The sequence below is a fragment of the Salvelinus alpinus genome, chromosome 16 (genome assembly GCF_045679555.1).
Source record: "Salvelinus alpinus chromosome 16, SLU_Salpinus.1, whole genome shotgun sequence".
Lineage (NCBI taxonomy): Eukaryota > Metazoa > Chordata > Actinopteri > Salmoniformes > Salmonidae > Salvelinus > Salvelinus alpinus.
Window position 1 is genome coordinate 8,665,512 of NC_092101.1, and position 12,146 is coordinate 8,677,657.

The 12,146-nt window shown below is 47.6% G+C and overlaps 1 protein-coding gene across 1 annotated transcript in view; it reads left to right on the forward strand.

Moving 5' to 3' along the window:
- Nucleotides 1-3,897: 3,897 nt before the first annotated feature.
- The window catches only part of obscna (obscurin, cytoskeletal calmodulin and titin-interacting RhoGEF a), an 80,486-nt gene continuing 72,237 nt past the window's right edge, over nt 3,898-12,146 (forward strand). The window contains exons 1-7 of the mRNA XM_071346710.1: nt 3,898-3,934; nt 4,104-4,388; nt 4,702-4,863; nt 6,007-6,111; nt 6,251-6,517; nt 10,343-10,612; nt 10,803-11,069. Of these exons, the coding sequence (XP_071202811.1) occupies nt 3,898-3,934; nt 4,104-4,388; nt 4,702-4,863; nt 6,007-6,111; nt 6,251-6,517; nt 10,343-10,612; nt 10,803-11,069 (1,393 nt within the window). The remainder of the gene's footprint in view (nt 3,935-4,103; nt 4,389-4,701; nt 4,864-6,006; nt 6,112-6,250; nt 6,518-10,342; nt 10,613-10,802; nt 11,070-12,146) is intronic.

Below are 12,146 nucleotides of genomic sequence, written 5' to 3' on the forward strand. Positions count from 1 at the left end.
AATGCTGCAGCTATTTTTTGGTACTCTTCCCCAGATCTGTGCCTCGACACGATCCTGTCTTGGAGCTCTACGGACAATTCCTTCGACCTCATGACTTGGTTTTTGCACCGTCAACTGTGGGACCTTATATAGACAGGTGTGTGCCTTTCCAAATCATGTCCAATCAATTGAATTTACAACAGGTGGACTCCAAGTTGTAGAAACATCTCAAGGATGATCAATGGGAACAGGATGCACCTGAGCTAAATTTTGAGTCTCATAGCAAAAGGTCTGGATACTTATGTAAATAAGGTTTTTCTATTTTTCATTTTTAATACATTTGCAAAAATGTCTAAAAACCTGTTTTCACTTTGTCATTATGGGGTATTGTGTGTAGATTGCTGAGGAAAGGTTTTATTTAATCAATTTAAGAATAAGGCTGTAACGTAACAACATTTGTAAAAAGTCCAGGGGTCTGAATACTTTCCGAAGGCACTGTACATTTAAAACGACACGCTCAGCCTACCTACTGTATATGTACATACAAACAAAATATCTAGGTCAAATAGTGGAGAGGCGTTGTACCGTGAGGTGTTGCTTTATCTGTTTTTTGAAACCAGGTTTACTGTTCAACTGAGCAATCTGAGATGGGAGTTCCATGCAACCATGGCTCTATAGTGTATAATACTGTACGTTTTATTGAATTTGTTCTGGTTTAGGAGACTGTGATGGCATGTCTGGTGGGATAAGTGTGTCAGAGCTGTGTGTAAGTTGACTATGCACATAATGTTTCTTCTAAAAATAAGTAATGCAATCAGTCTCTCCTCAACTGTTAGCCAAGAGAGACTGGCATACATGGTATTGAATTTAGCCCTCTGATTACAATGAAGAGCAAGATGTGCCGCTCTGTTCTGGGCCAGCTGCAGTTTTTCTACGTCCTTCTTTGCAGCACCTGACCATATGACTGGGTAATAATCAAGATAGATACCTAGAACCTAGAACCTAGAACCTGCCGGACTTGCTTTGTGGAGTCTGGTGTCAAAAAAGAAAATAATTTCTTGATCATGGACAGACCTAGCTTTACAACCATTGAATCAATATGACCATGACAGTTTACAATCCAAGGAATTTGCAGGAACAGGCATAAAATCCAACAATTTCTTTGGTCAGAGGAGAGCTTCCCATCCAATATGACATAAGCACAAATGGGAAAACCATCATAGCATGTTTATTATATAATTGTCTGGTGATTTAGGAACTTGCGTGGATATATCCACACTACTGATGCTGGGCAGGACTTGCCTCACTGCAGTAAAGCCAAAGCTATCTTAGCGTGCCGCCCACGGGTGCCTGAAACGGGCTGAATGGCGGCAGAAGGCAAGCGCTGACCGTCACCGCAGTGAGGCCCCGGTGTTCGCACCGTGGGACCGGGTCTGGCTCTCGACCCGAAACCTGCCCCTCCGCCTGCCCTGCCGGTAGCTGGGTCTGCGGTTTGTGGGGCCATTTAAAGTCCTGAGGAGAATAAACGAGGTGTGTTACAGGTTACAGCTCCCCCCTTATTACCGTATTAACCTCTCGTTTCATGTGTCTCTCCTCAAGCCGGTGGTGGCTGGTCCGCTTCAAGAAGCTGAGGTGCGGGAGGTCCCTCCGCCCCCCCTGGACATCGAGGGGGCCCCGGCGTATGCATTTCGGTCTATACTGGACTCAAGGCTTCAGGTGAGGGGCCTTCAGTACCTCGTGGATTGGGAGGGGTACGGCCCGGAGGAGAGATGCTGGGTGCCGGTGGAGGACGTATTAGACCCATCTCTGCTGAGGGAGTTTCACCGCCTTCATCCGGATCGCCCTGCGCCTCGTGCCCCGGGTCGCCCTCGAGGCCGGCGTCGGCGCGCTGCTAGAGCCGCGCGTCATTGGGGGGGGGGGGGGGGTACTGTCACGACTTCCACCGAAGGTGGTTCCTCTCCCTGTTCGGGCGGTGCTCGGCGTCGCCGACCTACTAGCCATCACCGATCCATGTTTCCTTTTCCGTTTGTTTTGTCTTTGGTTCATTCACACCTGGTTTTCATTTGCTTTAGTTTGTGTGTATATTTACCCCTGTTTCCCCGCTTAGGTTTGTGCGGGATTATTTTCTTGTTGCTTGTGGAGGCTTTCCTCAGTGTATTTCGCGTGTGGTTATTATAATAAGGTGCGTTGTGTTTTTGCGCCTTACTGTTAGTTCCCATTGTCTTGGCCGTTGTTTTTGGGGTATTGTACTGTACCGTGTTTTTGGACTTGCCTTTATTAAATTATACGCTATGCTGACATCTCTGCTCTCCTGCGTTTGACTCCTCACCTACCTTCAGTGCGTAAACGCAACAGTGTGAGATGACACTGGTCTATTTTGGAGGGGAGTCTGACAGGAGAGATGTTGTTCAGCTGTTCAGCATTAGGCTTTACCAAAGCAGGAAAAAAAGAGAAAGGGCCATTGGCCGACTGACCGTCCGCTCTGGAGACCGTGTGGTAGGCTAGCCCTCCAACCTGGGCATCCTCTCTCCTCGCCTAACTTTTGTTGTTAATCTTGAGGGATTTGGGGTGAAGAAAGACAAAGGTCGGACATACCTTTCATGACAGGCGGCTTTTTTGTCCAGCTGAAAGTGGTATTTTCGTTAGGATACTGAGAGGGCATGTGAGGAAAGAGATTTTCCCAGAATACAGCTGACCAGGCTTAAGGTGGGTACACCACAGCAGTTGGTCAGAGTTCTATTTCTGATACTGTATGTTATTGTATCAAAAGAAATCACTGCCATTGACCATTTTCTGGCGCTTATTTATATGCGTCAGGAAATTGATAATGATTTGGGACCATGATGCTCATTGGTCTGAGAATTATGACATTTTCAGGCAGGTGTTCACTTGAACATTTAGTATAACTTCAAAGCTGTTTGGCGTTGTATCTATCTTCTGTTCTGCTCTATGTTCCTGCAGTGACAAGTTGTGACTATGTCATCCATCAATTAGTATTGTAGACTGAATATCGTACTACGTGCTCACACTAGCCAGTTGCCCATTTGGCCAATGTTAATGTGATCCAGTTGTTTAAATGTTTTACTTCTATGGAAACAGATACATGAAAAATGACAAAGTCCCGAGTGGGAGATGCATGACGGTTAATCATATACTTTCTCCACAGCTGTTTGGATATATAAATATGTGAAGTGACTTTGGCTGACCTCCTTTGTCGATAACCTTATTGGGTTTCGTAGCATGAGGTCTGTGAGACAGTGTTGTCTGAGACTGAGAATGTGTCTGTATTTCTGTATTACGCACACAGCACCGCGTGAGTTAAAATGACGTGACGTGGCAAGTCATTTGATGAGGTCTTGTCCTTGGATGGCACTCCGCCATTATCAAGCTTCACGCCCCTCATAGTGGGTTGGAGTCTTAAAAACCTTTCAACTCATCCATTGGTTCTGTTTTTGTATTCTATGTCAGTCAGTCATACTGATTGACACCTTTCGTTTGTTTAACCCATTTTGAGGTTAGCGGAGTCTCCTCACATACATACTGTACATGTAGACTGCTGGAGGGGGCAGCACAGCAGACGCTAAATTAGTGATGCAGAGCTCAGCCATGTAAGGTGACAGAGATTACTTGTCATCTTCATGATGTCGGGTGCCAGCCATCCATGCCACATCCCAGTATAGCCATATTAAAGTGTCGCTCTCAAGTCCACGTTGGTCCTTCATTTTTGAAAAATGTCTGTGAGAGTGAGAGAGTGGAGGGGTTATTTACAAGTCAATATGAAGGTTTCCGTGACTTCCAGCATGTTTTTAAAGATGTATCAAACTGTGCCGTTTTAGCCCTAGGGACAACCTAGAGATACGGACAAGGGGAAAGCCAACCACTATCAGAAGTGGTTGAAGCCATCCCTCCTGACAAACCATGGGAGACAAGTCTGGGAGCAAAGTAACTGCTGCAAGTAAGGCCTCCATTCCACGGGACACATTCTATGCAGTTACTTTTCTTTGACTTTGTATTTCGCTCAACTTTATTCAATATTCAATGACCCGACATAGAAATGTGAAATCTCTCCCTCCCCCACGAGCACACACACACTTGTTGGAACATATCTTACTCTCTGTCTGCAGAGAACCAGATCCATCTCCAGGTAGTGAAGGGGCTGGAGGATGTGGATGTGTGTGAGAGGGAGGGCTGCACGTTCGAGGTGACCCTCAACCTGTCTTACATAGCGGGCACGTGGACCAAGGACGGGGTCAGGCTCAAATCCAAGCCCACCTGTCACATCGCTACCCATAAGAATAAACACACTCTCACCTTCACCCGGGTCACCGTAGGAGACAGTGGCCTGTTCTCCTTCCAGACTGACGGGAGCCAAAACTGGATCCAAACCTCAGGCCAACTCACTGTCATAGGTAACAATATGACAGAACACAACAGTTGAGAGGAATAATGCATCTGGGACAATTGTATGACCCTTTCTAAGTCTAATGCTTCTGTAATAGCCGGAAGTCTTATTGCCAGTCTGTTTCTATGTTAGCCTGATATTTTCTCACTGACTTTTCATCCAGACTAATGGCTTGGCGAAGAATAAATGTAAAATCACAGATAAATCCCAGTACGGACCACAATACATCACAGCACATCATTTGATCGAATCGCACACTGGACCTCTAGGTAACGTCTGGCCTATCTGTCTGTGTTTGTCTCCCTGTGGTTGTCTACCAGCCAGAGACATACAGATTGTGAAGGAGTTGGAAGATGAGGAAGTGACTGAGAGGCAGAGTGTGACCTTCCTGTGTGAGGTCAACTGTGAGGACGTGGACGGGCGTTGGTACAACGACAACACCAGGATCAAACACGGAGACAACGTCAAGATCAGGCACGAGGGTGAGCATGGGACACAGCTGAGCCTTGTCATGGACATGTGTTTATAGCTCGGTACACTACCGATGATATGTATTAACCCTAGATGACTGACAGGAGGCGCTGTTGAAATGCAGAGAAAGGTATACCTTGCTAAAAGCTGACAATGAACACTTTTTATAATTGTATAGTAACAGCTTTAACAGGTGTATGCCTTAGGCATTTCATCACTTTACCTAAAGCAATCAAAGATGACTTCATAGTGGCTTATAAGTATGCGCTATAACACACCATAACAAAGATTATGATGTAGTAATAATGATGTGCTGCTCATTGACAAAAAAATATATTAGAATCATCACACTGATGGTCGTTTATAATACTGTATGATCCTTGAGGAAAAAGTGACCAGCGCTATGTTGCTGTACATTATAAGCGATTATAAACTGGCTGGTTCGAGCCCTGAATGCTGATTGGCTGAAAGCCGTAGCGTATGAGACCGTATACCACCGGTATGTCAAAACATTTATTTTTACTCTTGTAATTACGTTGGTAACCAGTTTATAATAGCAATAAGGAACCTCGGGGTTTGTGGTATATGGCCAAAATACCACGGCTAAGGGCAGTATCCAGGCACTCCGCGTTGCGTCATGCATAAGAACAGCCCCTAGCTGTGGTATATTGGCCATATACCACACCCCCTCGGGCCTTATTGCTTAATTCTAATTATACCTATAATGCACTAGGAGTATTGGTACACGGAATTATGAGTCTATATAAGTCTTTATGTGTGTATAACTATGCTTATAGGGCATTATTACTCTATCGTAGTGCATTATGAGTACATGTATAATGCTGTATAATGCATAACGCATATGTTCTTCATAGAAAGTGTTACCACATTTTTTTACTCTCCCCATTAATGTTACTGTCCCCAATAGAACAAACACATACTTAAATACATGTAATTTTGTCCTTGAAACATTTTATTGAAATACTGTAGGATTCCATTCATTCCTATGGAGGACTGCTCCTAGTGTGGAGTGCCAATATGGCGGCTGGTGGCTTCAAAGCCTCTCATTGGCCATTGAATAGCATCAGCAATCCAGGGGTTTATACACATAATTGAAAACGACTAATGAAACACCTATTTCCATCTGAATACAGGTCAAACTCACACCATGTACTTCAAGTCTGTAAGGCCAGCAAATGCTGGGGAGATCAAATTCACCGCAGACAGGGTCTCCTCCTATGCAACTCTCACGGTAAAAGGTGAACATCTCTTTTTAGAATCAACGATCTCAATGTTCGTCAATGACAACAACAAAAAAACAACTGTAATCTGGCCTAAGTGGCCTCATCAGGTGAAGCTTCAATAAGCAATGGTTCAGTGGTACTCCTATTTCCACAGAGCTGCCTGTGCAGATAGTGAAGCCTCTGAGAGTGAAGATTGCTATGTACAAACACAAAGGACTGCTGGAGTGCCAGGTGTCCAGGGCCAACGCCCTGGTCAGGTGGTTCAAGAACAGGAGTGAGATCCAACCCAGCAAGAAGCACCAGATTGTTAGCGACGATGTCTACAGGCAGCTGCACATTGATGACGTGGCCTCGTCAGACGAGGACACCTACACCTGTGACGCTGGCGATGACAAGACCTCCTGCCAACTGCTAGTGGAGGGTGAGATGCTCATTGTAATTCATTCGGACTTATTGTCTGGCCAGCTTAACATACTAGTTCCAATGTTAGGTATATTTTTATTCTAAATGTTAATAAGCAGTTTACAAGCAGACCTTCATATAAAGTGTTACACCCTCATACTTATCCGTAAGTCACCAAAACACATCATTCAACTAAATATACTACATGGCTAAAAGTATGTGAACACCCCTTCAAATTAGTGGATTCGGCTATTTCAGCCACACCTGTTGCTGACGAGTGTATAAAATCGAGCACACAGCCATACAATCTCCATAGACAAACATTGGCAGTAGAATGGCCCGTACTGAAGAGCTCAGTGACTTTTAATGTGGCGCCGCCATAGGATGCCACCTTTCCAACAAGTCAAATTTATGCCCTGCTAGAGCTGCCCTGGTTATCTGTAAGTGCTGTTATTGTGAAGTGGAAACATCTAGGTTCAGCCGCGAAGTGGTAATTTTCCCTCTCGCTCTCATCCAACACTTCCCACACTGCCCCTACTCGGATGGTATCGCGCCGTCCCAACCTTCGCTCTCTCTCCCCCGCTACTCTCTCCTCTTCCATCCTATCATCTCTTCCCTCTGCTCAAACCTTCTCCAACCTATCTCCTGATTCTGCCTCCTCAACCCTCCTCTCCTCCCTTTCTGCATCCTTTGACTCTCTATGTCCCCTATCCTCCAGGCCGGCTCGGTCCTCCCCTCCTGCTCCGTGGCTCGACGACTCATTGCGAGCTCACAGAACAGGGCTCCGGGCAGCCGAGCGGAAATGGAGGAAAACTCGCCTCCCTGCGGACCTGGCATCCTTTCACTCCCTCCTCTCTACATTCTCCTCTTCTGTCTCTGCTGCTAAAGCCAATTTCTACCACTCTAAATTCCAAGCATCTGCCTCTAACCCTAGGAAGCTCTTTGCCACCTTCTCCTCCCTCCTGAATCCTCCTCCCCCTCCTCCCCCCTCCTCCCTCTCTGCTGATGACTTCGTCAACCATTTTGAAAAGAAGGTCGACGACATCCGATCCTCGTTTGCTAAGTCAAACGACACCGCTGGTTCTGCTCACACTGCCCTACCCTGTGCTTTGACCTCTTTCTCCCCTCTCTCTCCAGATGAAATCTCGCGTCTTGTGACGGCCGGCCGCCCAACAACCTGCCCGCTTGACCCTATCCCCTCCTCTCTTCTCCAGACCATTTCCGGAGACCTTCTCCCTTACCTCACCTCGCTCATCAACTCATCCTTGACCGCTGGCTACGTCCCTTCCGTCTTCAAGAGAGCGAGAGTTGCACCCCTTCTGAAAAAACCTACACTCGATCCCTCCGATGTCAACAACTACAGACCAGTATCCCTTCTTTCTTTTCTCTCCAAAACTCTTGAACGTGCCGTCCTTGGCCAGCTCTCCTGCTATCTCTCTCAGAATGACCTTCTTGATCCAAATCAGTCAGGTTTCAAGACTAGTCATTCAACTGAGACTGCTCTTCTCTGTGTCACGGAGGCGCTCCGCACTGCTAAAGCTAACTATCTCTCCTCTGCTCTCATCCTTCTAGACCTATCGGCTGCCTTTGATACTGTGAACCATCAGATCCTCCTCTCCACCCTCTCCGAGCTGGGCATCTCCGGCGCGGCCCACGCTTGGATTGCGTCCTACCTGACAGGTCGCTCCTACCAGGTGGCGTGGCGAGAATCTGTCTCCGCACCACGTGCTCTCACCACTGGTGTCCCCCAGGGCTCTGTTCTAGGCCCTCTCCTATTCTCGCTATACACCAAGTCACTTGGCTCTGTCATATCCTCACATGGTCTCTCCTATCATTGCTATGCAGACGACACACAATTAATCTTCTCCTTTCCCCCCTCTGATAACCAGGTGGTGAATCGCATCTCTGCATGTCTGGCAGACATATCAGTGTGGATGACGGATCACCACCTCAAGCTGAACCTCGGCAAGACGGAGCTGCTCTTCCTCCCGGGGAAGGACTGCCCGTTCCATGATCTCACCATCACGGTTGACAACTCCATTGTGTCCTCCTCCCAGAGTGCTAAGAACCTTGGCGTGATCCTGGACAACACCCTGTCGTTCTCAACTAACATCAAGGCGGTGACCCGTTCCTGTAGGTTCATGCTCTACAACATTCGCAGAGTACGACCCTGCCTCACGCAGGAAGCGGCGCAGGTCCTAATCCAGGCACTTGTCATCTCCCGTCTGGATTACTGCAACTCGCTGTTGGCTGGGCTCCCTGCCTGTGCCATTAAACCCCTACAACTCATCCAGAACGCCGCAGCCCGTCTGGTGTTCAACTTTCCCAAGTTCTCTCACGTCACCCCGCTCCTCCGCTCTCTCCACTGGCTTCCAGTTGAAGCTCGCATCCGCTACAAGACCATGGTGCTTGCCTACGGAGCTGTGAGGGGAACGGCACCTCCGTACCTTCAGGCTCTGATCAGGCCCTACACCCAAACAAGGGCACTGCGTTCATCCACCTCTGGCCTGCTCGCCTCCCTACCTCTGAGGAAGTACAGTTCCCGCTCAGCCCAGTCAAAACTGTTCGCTGCTCTGGCACCCCAATGGTGGAACAAACTCCCTCACGACGCCAGGTCAGCGGAGTCAATCACCACCTTCCGGAGACACCTGAAACCCCACCTCTTTAAGGAATACCTAGGATAGGATAAAGTAATCCTTCTAACCCCCCCCCCCCCTTAAAAGAGTTAGATGCACTATTGTAAAGTGGTTGTTCCACTGGATATCATAAGGTGAATGCACCAATTTGTAAGTCGCTCTGGATAAGAGCGTCTGCTAAATGACTTAAATGTAAAATGTAAATGTAACACAAGCTCACAGAACGGGACCGACGAGTGCTGAAGCGCTTAGCATGTACAAATCATCAGTCTTCGTTTGCGACACCCGCTACCGAGTTCCAAACTGCCACTGGAAGCAACGTCTGCACACGAACGGTTCGTTGGGAGCTTCATGAAATGGATTTCCATGGCTGAGCAGCTGCACACAAGCCTAAGATCACCATGCGCAATGCCAAGCGTCGGCTGGAGTGGTGTAAAGCTCGCCGCCATTGGACTCTGGAGTAGTGGAAATGCATTCTCTGGAGTGATGAATCACGCTTCTCCATCTAGCAATCCGATGGACGAATCTGGGTTTGGCGGATGCCAGGAGAACGCTACCTGTCCGATTGCATAGTGCCAACTATAAAGTTTGGTGGCGGAGGAATAATGGTCTGGGTCTGCTGTTCATGGTTTGGGCTAAGTCCCTTATTTCCAGGGAAGGGAAATCTTAACGGTACATTCTAGACAATTCTGTGCTTCCAACTTTGTGGCAACAGTTTGGGGAAGTCCCTTTCCTGTTTCAGCATGACAATGCCCCTGTGCACAAAGCGAGGTCCATACAGAAATGGTTTGTTGAGATTGGTGTGGAAGAACTTGACTGGCATGCACAGAGCCCTGACCTCAACCCCACTAAACACTTTTGGGATGAACTGGAACGCCGGCTGCGAGGCAGGCCTAATCTCCCAACATCAATGCTCTTGTGGCTGAATGGAAGCAAGTCCCTGCAGCAATGTTCCAACATCTAGTGGAAAGCCTTCCCAGAAGAGTGGAGGCTGTTATAGCAGCAAAGGGGTGACCAACTCCATATTAATGCCCATAATTTTGGAATGAGATGTTTGACGAGTATGTGTCCACACACTTTTGGCCATGTAATGTATGTTCACACTGATAACCCAACTATCTACCTTACACACTTCCTGGGTGTACACTTTCCTTTGAAGTAGCTCTAAGTGATGATGCTGATCCAATGTGTGCTCCCTGTGCATGCAGAGCAGGCGATCAGCATAGTGCAGGGGCTGAGGTCTGTGAAGGTGACCGAGCCCAGGGAGGCCCTGTTCCAGGTGGAGACCAGCCTGAGGGTGGGGAGACCCCCAAAGTGGACCCTGGACGGAGAGGTCCTGATGGAGGGGCCTGAACTGAGCATAGACCAGCAGGGCACACTGCACACCCTCTGCTTCATCAGCACGGACAGCTCTATGACCGGCCCTGTGCAGTTCAACGCCGGGAAGAGCCGCTCCACCACACAGCTCACCGTTAAGGGTAAGGTTGATTGTCACCAAGTGGAAGTTGGAACGATGCCCTGCTTACTGTTGACAATGACCCTCCAGGCTCTAGGGTAGAGTACTGTATTGTGAGAGGTGTTTCCCGTTGGGTTCGTACTTTGCTTTTGAATCCCTTAAACAGACTAACATACTGTATTATATCATTATCCATCCCTGTACCTTTCCAGAGCGCCCTCTGAAAGTGGTCCAGCCCATGCCAGACGTGGAGGCTAAAGAGAACAGCTCGGTCACACTGAGGTGTCAGTTTGCCCCCTCCCCCAGGGTGGTGCGCTGGTACAGGGGCCGCACTGTCTTGCAGACATCCAGCAAGTACAGCATGAGGACGGAGAAGAGTCAGGCAGAGCTGACCATCCAGGGCCTCAAGGAGACCGACACTGGCCAGTACAGCTGCATGGCTGGAGGGTCAAAGAGCACAGCCAAGGTTACGGTGGAGGGTGAGGATGCTGTTGTTCATACAGTAATAAAGAGGACCACAAATATTTTTTGGGGACAAAGCTTCAACGTTCAGATGGTTGATCATGGAAATCAGCTTCATGCTTGATGAAGTGAAACTCTTTACATATCACTTCATCTATACTGCTTCGTCTATACTGTGCTGTTTCAGTGATAATGCCAGATAAGCCGGTGTTTGGAGGATACACTGGCACGGGTGTTGTTACGCCCGAGACGAAGTCGAGGGCCGGCAAACCGTGCCAATATATCCATCGAACACCGGCTTTGAGGGCATTATCAAATCAAATCAAATGTTATTTGTCACATGCTCCGAATACAACAGGTGTAGACCTTACAGTGAAATGCTTACTTACGAGCCCTTTACCAACAATGCTTTAAGAAGTTAAGAAAAATAAGTGTTAAGTACAATTTTTTAAATAAGAAATAAAAGTAACACATAATTAAACAGCGGCAGTAAAATAACAATCACAATATGTACATGTAGGTAGAGTTAAAGTGACTATGCATAGACAATAAACAGAGAGTAGCTGCAGCGTAAAAGAGGGCCCTTTGATTAACTGTTCAGGGGTCGTATGGCTTGGGGGTAGAAGCTGTTAAGCAGCGTTTTAGACCTAGACTTGGCGCTCCGGTACCGCTTGCCATGCAGAAGCAGAGAGAACAGTCTATGACTAGGGTGGCTGGAGTCGTTGACAATTTTATGGCCTTCCTCTGACACCGCCTGGTATAGAGGTCCTGGATGGCAGGAAGCTTGAGCCCAGTGATGTACTGGGCCGTATGCACTATCATTCAATCAATCAAATGTATTTATAAAGCCCTTTTTACATCAGCCGATGTCACGAAAGTACTATACAGAAACCCAGCCTAAAACCCCAAACAGCAAGCAATGCAGATGTAGAAGCACGGTGGCTAGGAAAAATTCCCTAGAAAGGCAGGAACCTAGAAAGAAACCTAGAGAGGAACCAGTCTCTGTGGGGTGGTCAGTCCTCTTCTGGCTGTGCCGGGTGGAGATTATAACAGTACATGGCTAAGATTTTGAAACGTTCACAGATGACCAGCAG